General features: G+C 39.5%; 1 protein-coding gene across 8 annotated transcripts in view; it reads right to left on the bottom strand.

Annotated features, from left to right (window-relative positions):
* Positions 1 to 261: 261 nt before the first annotated feature.
* LOC129921295 (protein split ends) overlaps positions 262 to 22,678 on the bottom strand; it is a 176,628-nt gene continuing 154,211 nt past the window's right edge. For 7 of the 8 annotated variants that reach the window (XM_056003054.1, XM_056003056.1, XM_056003050.1 and 4 more), the window contains 8 exons: positions 7,316 to 20,471; positions 7,142 to 7,245; positions 6,940 to 7,017; positions 3,888 to 4,009; positions 3,661 to 3,818; positions 1,445 to 1,792; positions 1,032 to 1,375; positions 262 to 801 (listed from right to left, as the gene is read on the bottom strand). In XM_056003054.1, coding sequence (XP_055859029.1) covers positions 514 to 801; positions 1,032 to 1,375; positions 1,445 to 1,792; positions 3,661 to 3,818; positions 3,888 to 4,009; positions 6,940 to 7,017; positions 7,142 to 7,245; positions 7,316 to 20,471 — 14,598 coding nt within the window. In that variant the 3' untranslated portion in view covers positions 262 to 513. The remainder of the gene's footprint in view (positions 802 to 1,031; positions 1,376 to 1,444; positions 1,793 to 3,660; positions 3,819 to 3,887; positions 4,010 to 6,939; positions 7,018 to 7,141; positions 7,246 to 7,315; positions 20,472 to 22,678) is intronic. The other variant, XM_056003053.1, reaches the window with a different exon arrangement.

Below are 22,678 nucleotides of genomic sequence, written 5' to 3'. Positions count from 1 at the left end.
ATTTTTTAAATATTTTTTATGTATAGCTAACTATTTATTTTATTTTTATTAACCTATTTATACATTGTTTTTTGTTGTTATTTTATTTTTTATTATATTCCTCTTTTGTTTTATTATTTTTATTTTATTTTAAACTTAAATACAAGTCCTTCTTCTTTCTTCTTCTGTTTATGTTTCTTCTTCTTTTTCTTCTACTGGTTATATTCAGAATATTTTTGTTTTCATTTAGTTTTTTTTAATATAGTATTCGTCTAAGTCTAGTTTTATTTATTTTTTTTTGGTGTTGATGTGCATCATTTTGTTTAATTATTTGTTGTTGTTGTTGTTATTGGTAAATGTACGCGTAAAATTGATTGGGTCGTGATTATTTGACTGTTTTACAGTCATAATTATAGTTCATAGTTGGGTTTCAGAAATTTTAGCTAGTCTTTCACTAGTTTTTTTCTTTTCTAGTTATAATTTTGTTTTAATTGATTACCTGGCTGAGTTTTGTGCGGCTACAATATAATTGTTTTACACAGTTGCAATTACAATAAGTAGATGAGCAATTTCGGCAACTCGATTTTTAAGATCTGGTGCGGCTCGTTCTAGATTTTCATTGGCAAAGTCACATGATGGGAATATGTGAACTACATAGGCAGCTTGTTCACTACCTGGCATGGGTATGTTGACAATTCCAGCTGCCATCTTTTGTTGTAGATAGGTGATAAATCCGGTTTGTAGGTTGCGTGATTGTTGAAGGACATCCGCATGATCACGACCACATGGAAGAGCCAGCAACATACAATGTTCATTTTCATACTGAGAAAAAAGAATGTTTATTAATACAAAGCACTAAGTTTCCAAATCAGCCCTATTTTGAATGAAAACTCCAGGGGAAATTTTATTGAGAAAAGGCATTATTAACAAAAAGGGAACAAAATTAAAATGGAAAACGAATGATTTTCTTCACCTGAACACATTTCTCCGAGAGTTTTCCTTCAGAATAGAGCTGAATACGATTTATTTTTTGAATTTCAAATACAACTTACCTGCATTTTCTTAGCAACTCCTTCCAATTGAGTCTGTTCCAATCGCATACGCTGTGCAATACGTAATGGTGGTGTACTACCATCACTATTGCATGGCAATGATGCTCTCGCTACTAATGGATTACCAAAAACGAAATGCATCTGGACAGCAGCTTGATCGGTCTTGAGAGCCAACAGACCTTGCCACATGACTGGATATCTTTGCAGGAGTGTCAATAGCGAGTCTGGTTGAGGTGGTGGTACCTGACTGGCATGTGGTGGTGTAGCAACTTGTAGATTTCGGCCACTAGGTGTTGGCAATGCTGGAACCAAACTATCATGACTTGGCATACTTGTGTGTCCTCCTAAAATTGATTCAAGCATATTATTAGTAAACCAATTAAAATTAAGAAAATTATTAAGCTCATGCATACCTGGAATAGATATTCGTTCTTTCTCTCTCAAATCACGATGATCGCGTTGATCTCGAAGTTCACGTTCACGTTGTTCACGTTCTCTTTGTTCTCGATCACGTTCACGTTCTCGTTCGCGTTCACGATCGAATATCTTTGGATGCAAATGGGAATGATTTGCTGGTCCTGCAGCTTGTGCAACATAACCAGATGGAGCAGGTGCAACAACACTGTGCGATGGTCGATGAGCTGGTGGTGGTTCGGCTGGCAATTGACGAACAGATTCGTAAAAGCGTCCTGGAACTTCAGGAAAGTGAGGATGTGGAATACGAGTGTTGTGTACGTAAACTTGAGCAACTTGTGGTGAATCTTTAACAAAAAAAAAAAAAAGAAACGAAAATTGAAGTTAAATAAAAACTTTGAACGAAGAATGTCATTTATGATTTTTTGTCAGACTGGTTTCAAGCTACAAACCAGCGCTGCAAAGAAGGACCAGAGTTGCCAATGATCTCTAAAAACGAAAAGAACGGAGCCACATCGGCTTTTTAAGAAAAAAAACAAGAGGCAACACGAGAAGGGAGCGGCCGAAGAAACACAGAGAAGCTAAAGCAGGGGGCTCGGAATTTTAACCACAAGGTAAAAAGAAAATATCAAGGTTATAAACCTAGAACTGAATGATGATTATGATGAATGAAAATTCATGAGGAGAGCCCTGGTTTCTGCAAGAAAAATAAATCACTTTGCACCTTTTCACAAAAATTCTTTAGCTATTGGAAAACTTCGGTTATGATGTACTCGCCAATCCCCACTATTGTCCTGATTTGGCACCATTACACTTTCATCTGTTCCCAAGCATACAAAAAATTGTATATTGGAAGAGATTGGGGTCCAATGAAGAAATTGAAAGGGCTGTAAATGAATATTATGAAAGCCTTACAGATTCTTACTTTCGGGAAGGAATACAGTTGGATAAACGCTGCACCAAGTGTGCCTAGGTCCGAGAAGATTACGTTGAAAAATAAAACCAATTTCATCTGAAAATCTCTGTCGATTTTTGAGTGTGGGTTGACCTTGCTTTCTGTCCAAAAATCAATAAAATAATATCTGGTTATCCCTATTTCTTTGGAATGTAAAAGTAACTGAAGAAGAATTAAGATGAAGCTGGATACAAACATCACCATTACGCTCTTAATATATGGCGCAGGAGCATAAACTCTCTCTCTCTCTCTCAGAGAATTGAAAGCTCTTGTCATATTCTAAAATAAATTGTTGCGTAAGATTTACGGTCGTTGTGATAAAACCAACAAGCTATATACTTTAATAACGTGTTTAGACACGTGCCACTTGCCAAAAAACTACAGATTAGACATTCAGAATGACTATGAGAGCGATTATAGAAACTGTAGGTACTCCAACCCATAAAGTTTTCAACTCCAATTCGAGGGGTTATTGAGTGCAACTTTGGCATAACCAGAGGTTTTATGCTATAAAAAGAAACCTAAAGCACGTTACACCTTAGGGTGATTCCATGAAATGGTTTTGATAGATTTTTGTATGTTTTTCGATCTTATTTATTTAACTATTCACCTTAGTTACGTATTTTAATACCTTAACACTTAGTATATTAATTTGATTAAATGTTCTTATTATTAAAAGAATTAAAATTATTGTGCTGTCTGAGAATATCTTAAAATAAGATGTAACGGGTGTGACGTTAGAAAGTCACAACAGTTGTATCTTGTTTTAAGATATTCTCAGATAGCACAGTAGTTGGAATACTTTTAATATTAAAAACTATTAAACAAATTAATATACTAAGTGTTAATGTATTAAAATAAATTAACTTAGTGAATAGTTAAAGAAATAAGAGCGGAAACATAAAAAAAAACTGCCAAAACCCTTCCATGGAATTACCCCTTAGTAAGGAATAAATAAAAAAAACTAACTCGGTAAATTCTGTACTTTAACAGTACATCCAAATTTGAGCTAAGCTTTGAACTTAACAGCATTCCTAGAACGACCAGTGTTTCAGGAGAATTTTTCAAGGGAAAAGATTCAACTTGCATTCTACAAGGTATTCATTAAACATTATATTTTTTATTATTTTTTTTCATCCTAACTTTCTAAAGGAAAACATTTAAAAAGGAAATTACTTCGTTTTGGACAATTTTCGGTGAAGAAGAAAACAAAAAATAAAACCTAATGCACCAGTTGAATTTTCAAAATTTGAAACTTACCTGTTGCTCTATCCTGTGGACTCTGTAAGCTATGTGGCACAGCAACTGTTCTTGGTACACTTCCTGGCCTACGCAATTCAAGTGGTGGACTAGCCACCATTGATTCATCAAGTTCAACAACATCTTTTTGATCAGTGGCACCAGGCAATAAAGGTGATCTAAAAATACAAATAAAAAAAAAAAAACAAAATTTAGTATTGAGTTTGTATTAAAAATAAATAACTTACCTTGCAATATATGGTATTCTGGCAGTTCCAAGGGCATCTTGAGCTCGCAAATATTGCTGGTACATAATGATGTGATCACGAGTAACACCTCGAATTGCACCAGCAGGATATGGTCCTTCGCCCTAAAATAAATTTAAAAAAAATAAATAAATAAAATAGTCATTCAAATTATATTTAAATTTTAAAATCAAACTAACATTCACTACAAGAATTGAAAAAAAGTACATTTTTACATTCAATTTTATACAAAATCAATCAAAATGTATATTTTGTTACTTTAAATTAACTATTTATTTGTTTTATCAAATAAATAAATAACTCGGGAATGTATGGGAAACAACATCCCTTCGAAACTAACTCTGAATCTATACTAGTATACATTTATAAAAGGGATATTTACAGGAACTTTAAATTCTGGAAATTACATTTATTACATATGTTATGTATATAAAGGTATGAGAATTCAACCATGCACATACTACTATTATTTATGCTTGCCTAGATATAAAATACATATCTGCCCTGCGCAATCATTCGTGTAAAAACATGACGTATTTGGTTCGGATGTAACATTACAACTCCACAGGACATATTTTTTTTTTCATCTCTGAATGTCAAAAACTTAAAAAAAAGTTGAAATTGTATGTCTTATTTGACTTATTATGTTAAAGTTTGACGTCCAGAAAGAAGCGTAAGTATCTCTTGTTAGGTGGGGTGGAAAATTGTAGATAGAAAGATATACCTACGAGTACAAAATGCTATACATAGTTTAAAATCCCTTCGTGAACTAAAAATAAATATTCCCTATCATTTAAGTCTTCAAAAAACACAACTAGAAAACGACTTGTTATAGATGTTTCAAAAACCAGGTAGGCAAACATATGCAGAAAGATATGGTATGAAAAGACCTCATACGAGTAAGTCAAAGTTTTTTGATTTTGCGTTTCTTTAGCTTTTCGATGATAAGGTTGAAAATATCTTAAGTTAGATAGTTTTACAGAAAAAAAAAATGTTCGAACAAACGTTCAAAGAAATTGTTTAAAAATATTGGTTTGATTTTTTACCACCATATAATCATGTCGATTTAGAGTTTTTTTTTTCTCTGAAGGACTCAGAAATATTCATAAATGAATTGAAAGATGAACTGATTGATAGATAGTCGGTAATTGAAGCAAAACAATATCACTGTTTGCAGTGAAAGAAAAGAATATTCCATTTATTGAAGAAAGTTAAAGCGAATCAAGCTGTTATAGTCAAACAAATGTCTCCTTTCCATGTAGCTTCGCACAACTACAAATAATAAAGGTCTAGAAAGGGATACCCAACTTTATCGTACGTTATCCTATCGGCTAGTTTCCTGGTATTGGATTCAAGAGATGCTTAAACAAGAGCCGTTTAAATAGTGGTTAAAACTAAATTTAAACAAACAGTTTTTCTTGAAAATTAATAACACAGGCGGAAGAAACAATTTCCCATTGAAAGCTAGAAATTTTTCAAAGCCAGATTGACGGGCTGTATATTTTGCCTGGATTTGCCTATAAGGTCGTTTTTTCATACATTTTTTTTGCTGAAATGAACATTTTTATTTTTAATATTTCTCTCTAATATTTGATTCTTCTAAGATGGAAAATATTATGTTATTCACAATTTCCAGATGAGTGTTATACTTTTTCCTCAATCGAGTCACTGCTCTACATAACTTCAGAAGATATGCAAGTGGAAGATGGATGACCAACGTTTGCTATGATAGGCATTGGATAATATTTTTTCATAAAAAAATTGTTCAAAATGAACAAAATTGAGCTGGGGTAGTCATCAGAACATTTTTTGTTGTTTATTGAAAAATAATTTGCCCGTACCAAAAAAATTTAGGTACCCTCAATATATAACAACACAGTGCGAGCTTTATGAAAGAAGGGAAATGTTAAAAAGGAGTAGCCGATAGACATTGGTTTTGAAGTTCTGAACTTTAAAATGGCAGGGAAACACTGAGGTGGGTATTCGTTCCACATTCTCGTAAGACGAATAAAGAAAGAATTTCTCCACTCCACTATAAAAAGCCGGTGCTCAAGAGATGGAATTGTATCTGTAATGAACCTTTAATCTACAATTTTTAAAGCACTAGTTTGGATTCTTGAATCAATCTAATTGAACAGTTCGAAAGCTAATTTCTAGTACCAGTAGATTAGAACCGATGAACATGCAAACCACTGCTTTCTCCAGCTTGGAGGAACACCTCTTCAATAACATTATTGTTCATGAATTACAATCAACGGCGTTTTTTACAGATCTATTATTAATGGCTTTCGAAATATAAAAAATACTTAAATTATTGAAGAAAATATCCAATGGCTAGGAACTAAAAACTAGCCCGATTTGAGATTTTTTGAATTTTTTCGTTGCGGAAACGTTAAATTTTTAAACAATGCGTAACAGAAACCGGTCAAAAACTTCGAGTTACAATTGACAATCCTGAGGTGACGCAGTGGTCATATGCTCGAAGTTGTGTATACAAAACTAATTGCAGAATGTATTCATTCGATTGAATCGAAATGAGTAATGTCTTAAAAAAAAATACCAAGTTTAAAACTACATACCATCGATTATCGATCTGGTTTATGTTCTAATTTGACGTTTACATTTTTATTTACTACTGTTTGCAATTCTACTGGAAACTAAACTGATAACATTTAACAGTTCTGTTCTATTTTCCACAAACAAGTTTCAATTATTTCCTAAAAGATTGGAAACACTACAAACAAAGACCCAGTTTTTCAATGCAAGATTCAAGTTTAACCAGAGTTAAACCCACCAATTTGGTGAATTAACTCGAGATCAAGTGAGCAAGAACTTTTAAATGTTTTATTTTCTTATTTTGAACATTTTGTCCTTTAATTCTTTTTGAATCTACAAGATTTAAGATTATTCGTAGGATTTACTCGCCATTGAAAAACTGGCCCTAAAATAATACGAAAAACTACAGACAAACAAAAAAAAATTATCTATCTAAACTATTAATATAAATTAATTTTTTTTTTGTAAGAAGCTTTACCGCTGTAATAGGTGTTGCCTGCTGATGAGCAGGCGGTGGACTTTGCGAACGAGTTGAACTATAGTTTCCAATTTCATGCTGCTTCCATTTAAAAAAAATAATAATAATCATTTTGTGTGTTAGTAAAGTTTGTAAGAAAATAAGTTGCTTTGAGGTTAGGAACATTATTAAAAATTAAAAAAATAATAGAAAAAAAACTCACCATGTTTGCTTCAAAAGCAGCAACTGGCAGACCAGGCTGCAACAAGTGCCTTGATTGTCCTTGGGGACTTATTGGTGGTACAGTCGCACGTAAACTACTTGCACCTGCAAGACGAAATCAAAGAAAAAGAGTTATAAATTAAATTTTTACTAAATATTTTAAATAATAACTTACCAGTTACAACTGGTTGCTGACCAGCAAGATGGGCTTGTTTGAGCGGTGGACTTGCTACAGCGCCCGTCATTATTTGTGGTGCTTGTAGACCAATAACAGCTTTGCCCGCTGGTGGCACTACTTGCTGCTGGTGTGCTGGTTTGGCTTGAAGCAACGATGCACCAGTTGGTTGATGCAAATGCGCCGTTGGATGTGCATGAGCCATGATATGTTGGGAGCCTGATATTATGTTTGTGCTGGTGTTGGTATTGCCACTGGCTCCAGCTACAGCCTGGCTGGTTAGAACTAAAGGCTGTGCTTGGACAGCTTGTTGCTGTTTCACTGATAAGAGATGTTGTTGCGATGGCGGTTGTTGTTGCTGTTGTTGTTGAACAATATGATGTGGAGGCGGCTGTTGTTGTGGCACTGGTTGCTTGATTATCTGCTGATGTGTCACAATAGGAACAGCCGATAGTGCTGCCTTTTGTTGTTGTGCCGCCTGCTGTTGTTGTTGTTGCAAATGCAAATGTGCATGAGGTATTGGAACTTGAATTGTTGCCGAATGTTGTTGCTTGCCCACTGCTTGTATTGCAGATTGTTGCTGGATGATCTTTCCACCTTGGACCATTTGCTGTTGAGCTTGTGATGGACCATATGGTAGATTTTGTGGATGTTGCTGCTGTTGTTGCTGTGGCGGCAATTGTTTGCCATGCATCACTACAGGTTGATGTTGCTGTGGATGTTGAGGATGCTGTGTATGATGTTGTTGCTGTTGCAATTGCTGGTGGGAAGTTGGCGCTTTGGAGGACACCACATGAACAATTTGTTGTGGATGGAATTGTTGTTGCTGTGACTGTTGTTGGGGTCCAAATGCAGCGGGGTGTAATTGAGAATGTTGTTGTTGTTGCTGCTGTTGTGGTGGCGGTACTCCCTGTTTTATTACAACACCTTGTTGGATTCGAGGTGAATGGACAGCACCGTGCGGTGAATGAGCTGGTGGAATGTTCACTACTAAATTAGGATGCGTCACTGGTGGTGGGACTGTTGGGTTTTGCGATTGCAAACCTCCTAAGGCGGCTGCATGTTGAAGATGTCGTGATACCATGCCAGATTGAATCACATGACTAGCGTTGGTGACAACAATATGAGGTTGTTGATTAGCATGGGCTTGTGATTGTGTTGGATTGGCGTGTCCCATCTTAACAACACTTTGACCCAATTGCTGGGGTCCATGATGTTGTTGTTGATGATGGTGTTGTTGTTGTTGCTGGTGCTGATGTTGCTGCTGTTGTTGTTGCTGCTGCTGTTGTTGTTGCTGCTGCTGTTGTTGTTGCTGCTGCTGTTGTTGATGATGCTGTTGTTGTTGCTGCTGTTGATGTTGTTGCTGCTGCTGTTGTTGTTGCTGCTGTTGTTGTTGCTGTTGTTGATGCTTTTGACTATTGAGCACATGAGCTTTCAAAGTTGTTGGTCGTGTTGAGCTCAATTGTGGCTGCAATGGAGGTTGTACTTGTTGCACTACAATTGCCTGAGGTTTTGGAATATGCTGTTGCTGTAATTGTGATGAATTTTGTGAGACAACAACATTCATTTGAGGAGGAGCTTGTGGTGTCGTCAAAGGTAGATTTCCAATAGGCTGTTGAGTATTGGTCGGCTTAACAACAACACTCATTGGCTGCGAAGGTGGATTTGCTGGTATTTGTGGTACAGGTTCAACCTTTGATGGCATATGACTGGTTCCAGATGTTGGAACTGATGAAGGGAAAGGTGTCACTTTTTCCGTTTCAATTACTTTGATTGGTTCCTTAGTGCTAGGAACAGGTTGTACAACCACAGGAGCAGTTGGAATTGTTGGTGGTATAGATTTCTTTTCAACTATTGGCTGTTTGACTGTACTTCCAGGTTGATTTGCAAATTGATTCTCCTTTGGTGGTTGTGTGACCACAGTTAGATGACCTGTGACCGGATCTATCAAGAACGATTCTTTCATCGATGATGTAAGAACAGCAGAATTTGATACTATGGTCTTAGTTACGGGTGTGGTTTGTACTACACTGGGCACAGTTGTTGTTGTTGTTGTTGGTTGTGTTGCAGTAACAACTACCTTGACATCTGGTATGACTTCAGTTTTCTCAGGCAATTCTTTCTTCTCTGGCTCAGGTATTTTCTCTGTGCTTAGATCCTCATCAGTTTGTGGAGATTTAAGTTTATCAAACTTATCTTCAGCTTCTGAGGAATTATCGCCACCACCAACCTTGGAACGATCTTTGGATCGTCTGGGCTTAGGAGTTGATGAATTATTCAACAACTCTGCTGGCTGGCCTGGTTTCTTTGGCTGAGCAATGCGGGTTGATCGACGAGGTGGTGTTTGTCCACCTTTGGGCGATGTCTGAGTATTACGAACAACATCTTCAATAATATCATCCACTGTGTTGCGATCTTTCTCCTGAAGCCGACGTGACTTTCGAGTGTTGGGCGTTTGAAAGTCTTTCTTTGAGTCTTTCATGTGACCTTCAGTTGGTTCAGGAGTCGATGGCGATTGTGGAGGCTGAATTGATGGTGCCACTGATTGGGAGGAAGGCGATGATATGGGTGCTTCTATTGGAACAACTTCTTTTTCGGTTGTTTTTACAACAGCTGCTGCAGCTGGTTGACCTGGACTTTTTATGGTTAAAATGAGACGAGGACGATCACCACAAACTGTCGATGAAGTTGCTGATTTTGGTTGTGTCTCTTCACCTGAATCTTCATGAAATTCATAAACATCTTGGTCACTAGCTGAAACGGCATTTCGTTTCTTATCGACCACCACTGGTGTAGAAGTTGGTTGCAACACCTGGTGTTGAATTGGTGGAAGCGATTTAGTTGGTGGACGACCTTTACGACCACGTGTACTAGGTGTTCCTTTAGCACGTCGTGTTTGTACACCAGTTTCTGGTGGCGAAATGGCTGCCGCAATACCGGACGTCTTTTTACCACCTCTTGGTGTACGTCCACGTTTGGCAGATGGACCACCTCTCAGTTGTTTTCCAGTGCCAGAAGTATCTGTTGTCTCACTTTGACTCTCTTCGGTTGTTTCGTCATCATCATCGTGAGTATCTTCACCTGTACGATCAACTTCACTAATGTCCACACTAGCCGAAGAATTGTGAAGTTTCTCTTCAGGAGTTATTGGCGGTGGAACTACAGAAGCTTTAGATTGACTTGGTTCTTTCTTTTCAATTTTCTCGATATTAGTAGAAATTGTTGGAGATGGTATTGGAATGACAACATCTGGAGTTGGAACTTTCTTGCTCTCCTCAGTGGAACATATAGCAGCATCGACCTTTTTGATCACCGAATCGATGTTCAATTCTTTAGCAGACCAATAATCACTGTCCTCTTTAGAATCTTGTTCGATTTCATCTTCTTTAGGTGGAGAAATCTTTGTTACATTTTCTTCCGTCAATAGAGATTTTTCTTTATTTTGATGTTGTTGGATTGGTGAAGATACAACAACTGGAGAAATTGTTGGTTGATTCTTAATAACCGATACATTTTCTTCTGCTGGTTTAGATTCTGTAGGTTTGACTTCAGCAACCACAGGAGTTGTTGGTGGTTTTTCTAGAATCTTTATTGCATCAGAATCATTTGGTTTAGGAGTAACCTCTTTAGCTGGTGTAGATGGTGGCTTGGTGATGACTGGTTCATCATGGAGCAACTGTGGCATATGAGGTGCATGACTCTTTTGTAATGTAGGCAATTCTTGTTGCGGAGGCTTCACAACAATGTTTGGTTGTTGTGGTGGTTCCGGTTGTGTTGGCAGGTGATGTCTAGAATGCATTGGTTGTTGTTGTTGCAATGGCAGCAAATGTTGCATCGGCTGCTGAGGTGGTTGTTGTTGAAGTTGTTGCAACGGTTGTACATGTGGTGCCGATTGCTGATGTGGTGGCATAGACTGCTGCTGCTGAGGTGTCATCGGTTGTTGTTGAGGTTGAATCTGTTGTTGAGGTTGTGGCTGCTGTATAAAGGATGTTGGAACAGGTTGTTTCTGTTGAATGATTAGATTAGGAGTTGAAGGCAACTTATGATGCTGTTGTTGTTGTTGCTGCATAATTATTGGAGGTTGTGGTTTGGCGGTAGTAACTTGTGGTTGCTGCGGTTGCAATAAAACCTTTTGCATTTGCGGCATTTGAGAACTTATTGGTTGTTGTTGCTGTTGTTGTTGCTGTTGTTGTTGCTGTTGTTGTTGCTGCTGTGGCTGACGTACAATTACAACATGTTGCGATTGTGATTGTATTGGTCGGCCAATGGCATCTTTTCCACCGTTATTGCAATGCAAAGTTGAACCAGGATGTGGTGTGCTTGACGGAACTCCACTTGGTGCCGAGACTGGAGGATGCAAAGTTTGCAATAACCTTTGTTGTTGTTGTTGCTGAGGAGGTTGTTGTTGTTGATGTTGCTTTAGTTGAGAATTCTTTTGCTGTGCATTCTTCATCTGTAGCTGCATCTGCAAAAGTTGCTGTTGTTGTTGCTGATGCTGTTGGGCTTGCTGCATTTGCATCATATGCTGATGGTGCATAAATTGCTGGTGAGTAGCCATCTTACCCATCTGCTGCAAGACATGTGGTGACATGCGATGCGGCGATTGGGAAGGTTGCTGTTGTGGCGAATTGCCATAAGCATTTGCAACTGGTTGACCAACTTTATTTGCAACAGTCGAAAGGTTTTGTTGCTGCATCATGTGCTGATCAAAAGCGTTCGGTTTCATTGGCGATGCTTGATGATTCTTCGAATGTTTAGTTTCTTTGTTTTCAGGCTGTTCAGTTGGAACATTCATATTACTAGTTGCGTTGATCATATTGGGAAGCACAACAGGATGAACAGTGGCTTTAGTTGCCGGAGACAACACCGACGAGACGGTAGTTACTGTCATTCTGTTAAGTCCAGTCGCCATGGAGCTCGGACTGCTTGTTTGTGGTGGAGCTGTGCATGGCGGTGACATCAACTGCCTCTGCTGTAGGATCACATGTGGCTGTGGAGGTGTCGGTGATGTTACCGGACTTAGCTGCTGCCGAATGTTACTTGCACCACGTTGTTGCACATTTGGACTATGTGGAGATGGTACCCGGACACCGCTAATTGATGGCGAAGGCGGTTGTTGTTGCGCTCGTGGAGAATGCATTTTGAGATCTGTCGTAGATCTCGGTGAAACAACAACATTTATCGAAGGATGTATAAAATGTGCTGGTGGCTGTGAATCGGGTATACTTATTGATGGCGGTTGAATGGTAAATTGAGGCCGAGCAATTAGTACCGATTGATTAGTAGGTACAGGAACTTTCGGAGATTGTGATGGTGGTGCTACCGGTGTAGCATTAGTTTTAAGAGGTTGAATTTGCAATGGAGTCTCAACTTTAACAACCGGAGTTGTTTGCGCCAATGTTTGTTGCTGCGGAGGCTGAAGAATAGTCTGTACTGGTTGTACAGCTGGTTGTTCTTTTGTTATGGTCGGTGGTTCAATTTTAGGAGGAAGAGGTTTCTTCGGTAGCTCAGATGATGAGGGTTTCTTATCTTCTTCCTTCTTTGTAGAGTCTGTTACTTTTGTAATGACCGATGGAGTTGTGGCAGCTTCAACTATGGACTTCTTTATTTCTTTGGTCTCTTTAGGAGCCGACGACACTTCCGTTGGTTCTGACTTTTTACCCTTCAATTGATCAAAATCAACATCTGGTGTTTTTGGTCTTTCATCTTCGGGTGACTCTTCAGTATCAGTATCAATTTGCAAGTCTTGTTCGGATTGTGGTGTGTCCGCTTTGATATCAATGTCTTCATTGCTAAGTGATTGTACAGCTTTCAACATTTCTTCAGCATCTTCTTCAGGAATAACAGCAGCTGATTGTTCTTCTTCAACAGTCTGTGATACCACTTCATCAATTACTGTCGATTGTAAATCACAAGGATCATCGGTAAGAGAATAATCAACTGTGCTAGAGTTGCCAAAACTTTCTCCAAGCAAAGCAGCTACAGCATCTTCGGTTTCTTCTTGAGATATAACCACACGTGATTTTTCTTCGATTTTTTCTAGGTGTTTGGTTGAATCTGGTGGACTTTGTACTGGAATCTTTGGTTCGACATCAACAATCGAATCAATTGCTGATGCAGTAAAATCAGCCGAAATTGATTGCACTGCTGATTCACTGATTTTTTCATCAAGTTCACCATCAAATCCAGGAATGAAATTCTCTGGTTTCTTCTTGGGTTCAGTCACTGTTGACATGGTTGGTTTAGTCAATGATGGAACCTTTGATGATGGCGGTGTGGTCGAAGTCAAGACAGCTGTAACAGGTGTTACTGTAGAAGATATTAGAGTTGGAGTCTTTGGAATTGGACTTATCAAAGTCTTCTCTCTAATTGGTGATCTCAAGAGAATATCTGCAGATGTCTTGGGGATATTTGTAGGTTCATCATCATCAAATAGACATGGTAGGCTTGGTGAGGGCTTACATAAGGGAGCTGGATCTTTAAGCTCATCTTCAATGTCAATTGAAAGCTTGCTAGAGCACAATGGTGGAGGCGACATAATTGCTGTCTCATCCAATTGTTGCTGCTGTTGTTGCTGTGTTTGTTGCTGTTGTTGTTGATTATGATGGTGCTCTCGCCGTTGATGATGACGTTCCTCTTTGGATCGCTTCTTTTTCTTCTTCTTTTCTTTATTTTTATGATGATCTTGTTGTTGTTGCTGCTGTGTTGGCTGATGTGAAACATCTTTCTTTTCAGCTGTTCCTGTTGCCGTTTGAGGAGGAATAACTTCCATACTATTTTCATCACCATCAGAGAATCGAAAGACGTCTGTCATATCACTGCGATATGTCGCAGCTGTAGATGGTGTCGTTTCGTCTGTCATTTTGTTATCAGAATCTTCCATTAGTTGAGCTTCAAGTGCTCGACCAGCTTCATCCAAGTCCACGCTATTATCATCTTCCACCTTGGCTGTTGTGTGGGCAGAAACTGAGGTTTGGAGTGCTGCCAGAGCGTGTTGTTCTCGAGACTTCTCACGTTCTTTGCGTTTCTTCTCTCGCTTTTCTTTGCGGTGTCGCTCGCGTTCCACATGTGAAGAACTCAAAGTCTTTTGCTTGTTTTCTTCATTTTCTTCGACAGTGTGTGACTTGGGTGTAAGAGGTTCGGTTTTGTAGGGATTTATTGCAGCTGACACGACTGGACCACACTCTGATTTGGTGTGAACAATCGGTTCACTACCCGACAGTTGGGATTCCTCCTCGTCCGAGATGGGACCAAATATGTATTCCATTTTTTCTTCAGTTCTCTTCTGATTTTGTGAAGAAACTGTTGAATTAATGGAAGGTGTTGTATTAGCAGATGAAGGAGTATACCGAGTAAGATCAGCACTTTTTGACTTTTTAGATTTCTTAAGTCGATGTCGTTCTTCTTTGGATAAAGTGGACTTGTCAAAATCAACACTGCGAAACTTCTCACGTTTCTTATCCTTGCGATCCTTATGACGCTTCTTCTCACTTAAGATGGTAGTTGGTGTAGAAGGAGCAGCAATATTGTTCACTTGTACAGTTGTTTGATTTGGCGGCGGAACTGTTGCTGCTGCAATGGTTTCTTCTTTGAGTTTATCGAAAAGATCAATCATTGGAGCTGAAGAGCAATTGGTTTCGAACTTCTCAACAGTATTTTCAATCTTTTCCATTTTATCAGATACATTTGTGTCACTGTCCAAGGGCAGAGGTGTTTTCTGTCGTTTCTTGCTCTTTTTATGTTTCTTTCGACCCTCTGGTGAATAATGAGAATCAAATATGGATTCTTTACTTTCGAGAGCACTTTCAGAATGTACATTATTATTGTCCGATTCGGTAATCAATTCGAAGAAATCTTTACTTTCTTTTTTGACTTCACACATAATAGACACTGGTGGAGGTGGAAGTACATTTGGTTTAGTTTCTTCATCGACTTCACAATCTTCACCTTCAGATTTGATTTTTTCTGTCTTCACAACAATTTGAACTTGTTCATCTTCTGAATGTTCTTTCTTAATTTCAGGCTTGAATTTATGTTCGACAATGTCTTCTGTGTCTTCGTTGTTTTCTAGTTTCACAGATGATGTCTGAGTTGGAGCTTCAACATCCATATCGGAGGAATCCGATTCTATACGAGTTGATCGAGAGTTGCGTTTTGAAGAAATCTTTTTGCATGGTGAACTCTTGCGGATGTAGATACCCGTTTCAGAGCTATCATCAGCATCACAAAGTTCATTGAGACGTTTGCGATTGAAGCTCATTCGACGTGTATCCGAGTCAGAATCATCGGATATGTTATTGCAGCCAGTTGCACTAACTCGCCGTTGAATTATTACACTTTCATCGGAAGAGCTTATAAAGCCTCCGCAGCGATTCAATTTGTAGCCACTACGATACCGCTGTTGGCGATCTTCAAAATCTGAATCGGAATCTCCATCATATGAGGTGGAGCGTTTCTTTTCTTCTCTTTTCGCTCGACACTGCTTCAATTGAGAGAACTTCGCCTTGATTTTCTTCTCTTCTTCTTGCTTTTGCATATTCTTGCAAGAACGTGCTTTCACTTTGTCGTACATGGACACATACGGTCCTTCGTCTGGGATATCAAATATGGAATGCTTCTTAGACGTCTGCGCATCAGAATCGGAATCATTGGAATCACTCAGCATGAGACGACTCGTTGGAGTCGATTTATTTCGATGCGATGATGATTTTTCACCTCCACTATTGCTACCACATGAAGATGATGGCTTTGGCGGATGGTGTTGTTGATGTCGATGATGCGAGTGTGAACCCTCATCAGAGCGGGATGATTTGCGATCGTGATGGCGACTTGATGATTCGCATTGATCTTTCTTTTCGCGATCTTCAAAGTCTCCAATGCTGTGACGCTTCTTTTCACGATGCTCACGTTTGCTCTTGTGTCGTTGGTGATGATGATGATGGTGTTGCGATTGTTGCCGTTGACGATCTTCTTCATCGGACGAAGCTGCACCAGTGTGTTGTGGGGTTTTAGGAGCTACATTTTCTGATTCTTCTGGCTGATTATTGACAAACATATGCTGGTCTTCATGTTTCTCGTTAATGTTATTTGTAATGGCATCTTTGTCGTCTTTATTGTTGTGCTTTTTGAAGCGTTGCATTAGCATCGAAAAGGTACCTGGATCACTTTTCTTGAATTTTTTCTCTTCAAAGCCAGAATCTTTACGGTATCTATGCTCAACAGATGTCGCTTCATTCAGCTGTTGTTGTTGATGTTGTAGTTTTTCATCATTATTAGTGTTTTTGTGGGATGACGAGGACGACTTATGGTGCTTCTTGGAGCTGGGATCTTTAGAGTCCCGTCGATCGCTGATTTTATGATTGTTTATCAGGTTTGCAGATGTCTCTGTTGAGGACGTCATACGAACACGCTTAGCTGGATCTTCAATTGTATCCATACTATCTTGCGAACTAAGGCGACGCTTTGGCAAACGAATGGGAGAATTTCGTGAAGACTTGCGGCTACGATTCTTTTGACCTTCGGCTGATGGCAAAAGAATATCGTCTCCGCTGTTTTCTTTGTTGTGCTTGTCTTCAAAGTGCTGCATGTGACGAAAGAATCGCTTTTCAAAGTCGAGAGTGTCGGCGCTGGTGATGTCACTGCCATCGGCACGAGTGTGATTTTTGCGATTTTCTTTTTCGTGACATTCATTTGGTGGAGGTGCTGGTGGTGTGGGAACTTCTTTTGGCGGTTCGAGAGGAAGTGCTGGCTGTTGTTCACGCTGCTCACGTTCGCGTCGTTCTTGTTCTTGACGCTTTTGTTGCTGCTGCTGTTGTTCACGATATATTCGTTCGTGTTCTTCTCGGCGTTCACGCTCTCTTCGTTCTTTCTCTTCACGTTCCTTTTGTTCACGTTCTTGTTTTTCTTGTTTCTCTCGTCTTTCTCGCTCTTCTCGTTCTCGTTCTTTTTCTTTACGCTCAGCTTCTTCACGTTCGCGACGTTCACGTTCTTTGCGCTCTTTTTCTTCTCGCTCCCTCTCTCGCTCACGTTCACGCTGCTGCTGCTCTTCGCGTTCTTTCCGTTCTCTTTCTTCACGCTCTTTCTCTTCTCGCTCTCGTTGCTTTTTGAGTTCTTTTTCACGTCGTTCTTTTTCTTTCTGTTGGTGTTTTTCTTTCTCTTTTTCTTGTCTCTCACGCTCTTGGCGTTGCTCTTTCTCCTTTTCTTCGTGCTGTTGATGTTTTAGATCGGTCTTATCATTCTCAGCATTCGTCGCAGAAGACGATACCAACGAAGATTCATCTATCGATGCAGCTGATGAAACAGAATGTTTTCTTCGTTCTGTTGACGATTCGCTTTTCACTTTCTCACTTTTGGTCGAGGAGGAGGAGGATTTTTTGTCACTATTCGTCGAGTCACTGCGATGATTGTGTTTGTAGCTTCTTTCGCTTTTTTCACAGCCTTTTCTGCTACTGCTAGATGATGTCGAAGTTGAATGTTTAACCTTTGGCGTCGCCGTTACTGTCATAATTTCATCATCAACAACTATTGGGTTATTATGATGTTGTTTTTGACTGGATGACGAAGTCGAATGGGAGGAACTGCTACCGGTTGTTGTTTTAATTGTACCAATGTTTGTGCTGCCTGGAATTGAGGCGGATTTCACAAGAACCCTTGAGGGCTGTGCTACAGAATGCGACACCGTGGGCGTTGTCGTATTCACTAGCGTCGCTGTAGCTACCACTGTGGCCACTGGGACGGAAGACATCTTATCTCCAGGCATACTCAAGCTTTTTTGTATAGAATTAGTCTTTGGTTTTGTTGGTGGTTGTGGCGTCGTAGTGGTAGTTGCAGTTGCAGTAGCATCCTGCTTGCTACTACTACTATTACTATGTTCTGAGCCATTGGGCGAAGCACCACTAGCAGAGCTAACCAACGGTGGGTGGCTGGGAAATGGATATTGTAATCCTTTAGCAGGCTGGGGAGTTATAATTGCTGACGACTTCGAATCAATCGACGACGGCACAAGTTTACTTCCATTCGGTGCTGTGCCACCAGTCACAATTGGTGATGGCGATGGACTATTGTAAGGCGACATCGAACCCTGTGGACTGTTCATGGGTGATGAATTACTTAGCCGCTGTAGCACTGCCGCAGATGTCACTGTTACACTTTGTGTTACTGCTGGAACTATTTTATTGAGTGTAACGCAGCCGACAATAGGTGTTTTGGTTGCGGCCAGATTTGGAAGCGCTGGCGATGTTGATGCCGCAAGAACTGCCTTTGTCAAATGCGACACATCTGCTGGTTCGTATTTCTCGTTGATATTCTTCAGTCGCTGCAGGTCATCGTCGAATATGGACTTTTTCGCCAGAACTGATTTAACAATGTCCGACGGTTTCATTTCCTTGACGTCCAAATCAAAGAGTTTGTGTCGCGTGGGAGTGAATGATGATGAACTGTTGGTCACAACACTGTTCGGATGTTGATAGTGCGGGAAGGTGGTATGTTGCAGCGGGTGAGACGAACTATCAACAGATGATGCTGAGGACGGCGTTGTCGATGCTGTCAGTTGGTTTAACCGTGAAGTGAGACCACTGCCTCCGCCGTTCCATTTCTCATAGAGCTCATCGAGTGACTTGATTCGCTCTTCAAGCGTTGGACTCGAACTGCGTCTCGCTCCCGCATCTGAATCACTTGAATTTGTACTCAGTGAACGTGATCGCAGAGAGTTGGCCAGTGACGAATCTGGTTGTTGTTGATGATGCATTTGGGAGGAGGACATATGATGCGCATTATTACCACCACTTGTATTATTATGCTGCTGATGATGATGGTGGTGATGATGGTGATGGTGCGGATGATGATGCATCGCCGACGACGACAATGATGATGCTGTATTGGAGGATAATCTAGAGCCACCTAACAGCATCGAAGCAGGCGGACTTGACAGCGTACTACTAAGACTAGAATGATGGCCGCCGCAGCTACTGTTTGACAGTAACGCCGGCCCCGCATTTGCAGACGAAGAAGAAGAAGAAGAACTTGAATTTATTAAGCTATTACTAGGATTACTATTACTATGATTTGCCGCTGCTTGCGCTGCCGTTCCTAACGACAACGATGTAGATGATAGCGCTCCCGCAATAGAGGACGTTGAGGAAGACGCGTACATCTGTTGATTGGTGGCGGCCGCCGCCATTCGATACTGTTGAAAAAATGGTATGCCAAATTTTGGCAGCGGTAAAATCATCGGCTCGTGCGGCCGATCGCGTGGTATTCGTCGCGGTTCACTGGGTACTGGAATTTCGGGTCGTTCATCGCACAACGGAGTACCGGGCCGTGAGCCGTCCGCACTTTCACCACCGGACGCTTCATGCGAGTGATGGGAATGTAATTGATGACCGCGACCTCTTGAAGTGTGGTATTCGTGGTTAGCATCGTTAAGCGTGTTTGTTGTTGTTGGGTTTGTTGATGATGATGTTGATGATGAACCTGGTGCTGCTCCGCCACTTGCCGTTGTGGAAGAGGATTGCGCTCCACCAAGTACACCACCCGCCATAAGGCTACTACTACTACCCACAACTCTTCGTCTTTTACAGGCTATCGACGACGATGAATTCATAGTTAACACTGATGACGAAGAGCTCGATGTGGCAGACGAGTTAAGAGTTGAGTTTTGCGTGTGCGTGTGCGTATGCGTATGTGTATGCGTATGCGTATGATCGCTATTACTGCTAGAACGGGCAGTTGCAGCCAACGAGGATAATTCAATGGACGGTCGCCGGCTACTACTACTGTTATTCGATAGCTGTTGTTGCAGCTGTTGTTGCAGCTGTTGTTGCTGATGGTGATGATGATGCAGCAATGGAGGTGGTGGTTGTTGCTGCGTACCATACTTAAGACTATTGCATTCTGATAATCTACGAACTTCAACGCCGCCACACATGCTGCTTTTCCGGTGAGGGTGAGGGTGCGGGTGTTGTTGTTGCTGCTGTTGTTGTTGCTGTTGTTGTTGTTGTTGCTGCTGCTGTTGCTGCATTACTGCTGAACTATTTGTATCAGTGCTTAAAACATCACAGTTGGAATCACCGATTAAGGCCGGTGGCTGTACACTACTACTGCTATTGGTGTTGTTGCTGCTGTTGATGCTACTACCATCAATTGAATGCGACTGCGGCTGTAATGAATATAAAAGAAACAAAACAAAATAAATTAGTTAAAAGTGTTTTGATTTGTTTTATTTGTTGTTGGTAATTTAATGAAGAAAAATTTTATATAAAATATAAGCGTAGACTATTCAAGATCAATTAAAAAAAATATTGAAAGTGTAACATTATTTTACTATTGTTTCAATAGTAGTTGGAGATCATATAGGACCACTTTGTTGTATAGGCTAAATGATAAACATTTAAAGCATCAATATAAAATAAAATAGTAATTGATTTTTTTCTATTTTTTCTGAGAAAACAAAAATTTATAAAATGAATTACAAAAACAATGGAAGGAACAAAATATATATTTGTGCATAGTGAATGAGACATATGGAGAAACACATATTATGTAGTTGTAGAATTTCATAACAGACAATGAACATCAATTAAGAATTTGAACTGAATTCAATAAAAGTTCAACATTCAACGCAGGTTTGCCACCATTCTTTGATTGAGTCATCAAGTGGCAAAGCAAAGTAAGGCTTTTTATTGATTTTATTCAATATTTTCTATTGGTTACATTCACACCTAAAAATTAATATACATATATTGTATGTATGTCTTTCATTTAGAAGGTACTTGATAGCCTTCCACTTAGATCAAAGCAACAAAAGAACAACTTCCCATGAGGTAGTGCGTCATCATGAACTTAGTTTATAATCGTGGTAGAAAAAATTTTTTTTTTTTTTTTTGATACTTTACAAGCTTCAACTACTTCAAGGAGATGAATTTTGAGCAATGGCAGAGATTTTTGATTGCTACATTGCAAATGGTGTGAAGTCATGTTTTGAATAAATCTAAGAAATCTCCTCTCTACCGAAGGTTTTCTATAACAGTGTGAAACAATTTACACAAGGACTGTGATTAAAACGGGAATAGATAGATTAAAACTGGTATAAAGTAGTAGGTAGGTAAACTGCTAAAGGGCAAAGATGCCCAAAAATCTGCTTAGCGCAAAACAATCCATTGTTCTATCCATCCACCTGAACAATTAAAAGTGAAAACAGCGGTATCAAGACACAAATCGAAAAGTTGGCGGATGCCTTCCGGCCAAACTGTTTAAAACATCTAGAGATGATTTTTGCCGGCTATCTTGTGTGATCGCCTAGAACCTTTTGCCAACGACCTGACCCATAAGTGTGATTTTAGGCTAAGTAAATATACCAAATCTTCACACTCCGACAGATCTTAGGAAAAACCCAAGAATACCAAATTGATACACACCATATCTTCATATCGATTTTAAAGTCACCAAACTCGTTCGCTCATGCAGGAAGAATATGCCAGAACATCACAGGCGCGTTTAATGTAGAGAAAGGTTTACGAAAAGGCAATGCTCTATCATGTAACCTCTTTCACATCATGGTTGAAGCAATTGTGCTTAACTCAGAAGTCAACACCAGTGGCACAATTTTTCAAAAGTCCGTTCAACTTCTGGCTTAGGGAATGACATTGAAATTATTGGCAGAACAATGCGTTCTGTCAGTGGTGCGTTTGCTGATATTGAGACGGAGGTGTGTTTGGCTTTGAATGAGACGAAAACAAAGTATAAGCAGTCTACAAGAAGAGAGGCACAGCACCGTCGACTTGGGCAGAACATCACAATTGGCAAATATAACTTTTGAAGTAGTCAGAGCCTTGGGTTCCACTATAACCTCGCACAATGACATCAGTGCAGGAACAAAGCAAGGAAGCGCTGCACAAGACCTTTATCATCCCAGTACTGCTGTAAGGTGCGGATGAAAATTTTCTGGGTTACTTTGATAGAAAAATTGTTCACGCAATGTTTGGTCCAGTGTGCATCGGCGGGGAGTGAAGGAGAAGATACAACAACGAGCTATACGGGCTTTACAGTGATCTTGATCTAGTCAGAAAGCTAAACATTCAGCGGTTAAGATTGCTGGGTCAAGAGGAGCGAAAGTATATTTGGAAAGCAGAACTTTTTGTTGATCAGTTAGGAATTTTCTGTTCCAAAATGTTCTGATTGCTCATCAAGATGACTCATTCAAAACTTAAAAACAGTTAATTTTGAGTTACACATGTTTTAAAGCATATTCGTCAAAACTGTTAGTTAAGTGTATTTGTTGCTGAACAGGAGATTAGGATGGGTAAAACATGGCTGTCTCTAAAAGCGGGACGTTGATATAGCTTCTTATGAAGAGAAAGAGATTAT

Source organism: Episyrphus balteatus, chromosome 1, assembly GCF_945859705.1.
Source record: "Episyrphus balteatus chromosome 1, idEpiBalt1.1, whole genome shotgun sequence".
In the NCBI taxonomy this organism is placed as follows: Eukaryota; Metazoa; Arthropoda; class Insecta; order Diptera; family Syrphidae; genus Episyrphus; species Episyrphus balteatus.
This window is presented reverse-complemented; position numbering and strand designations above follow the sequence as displayed.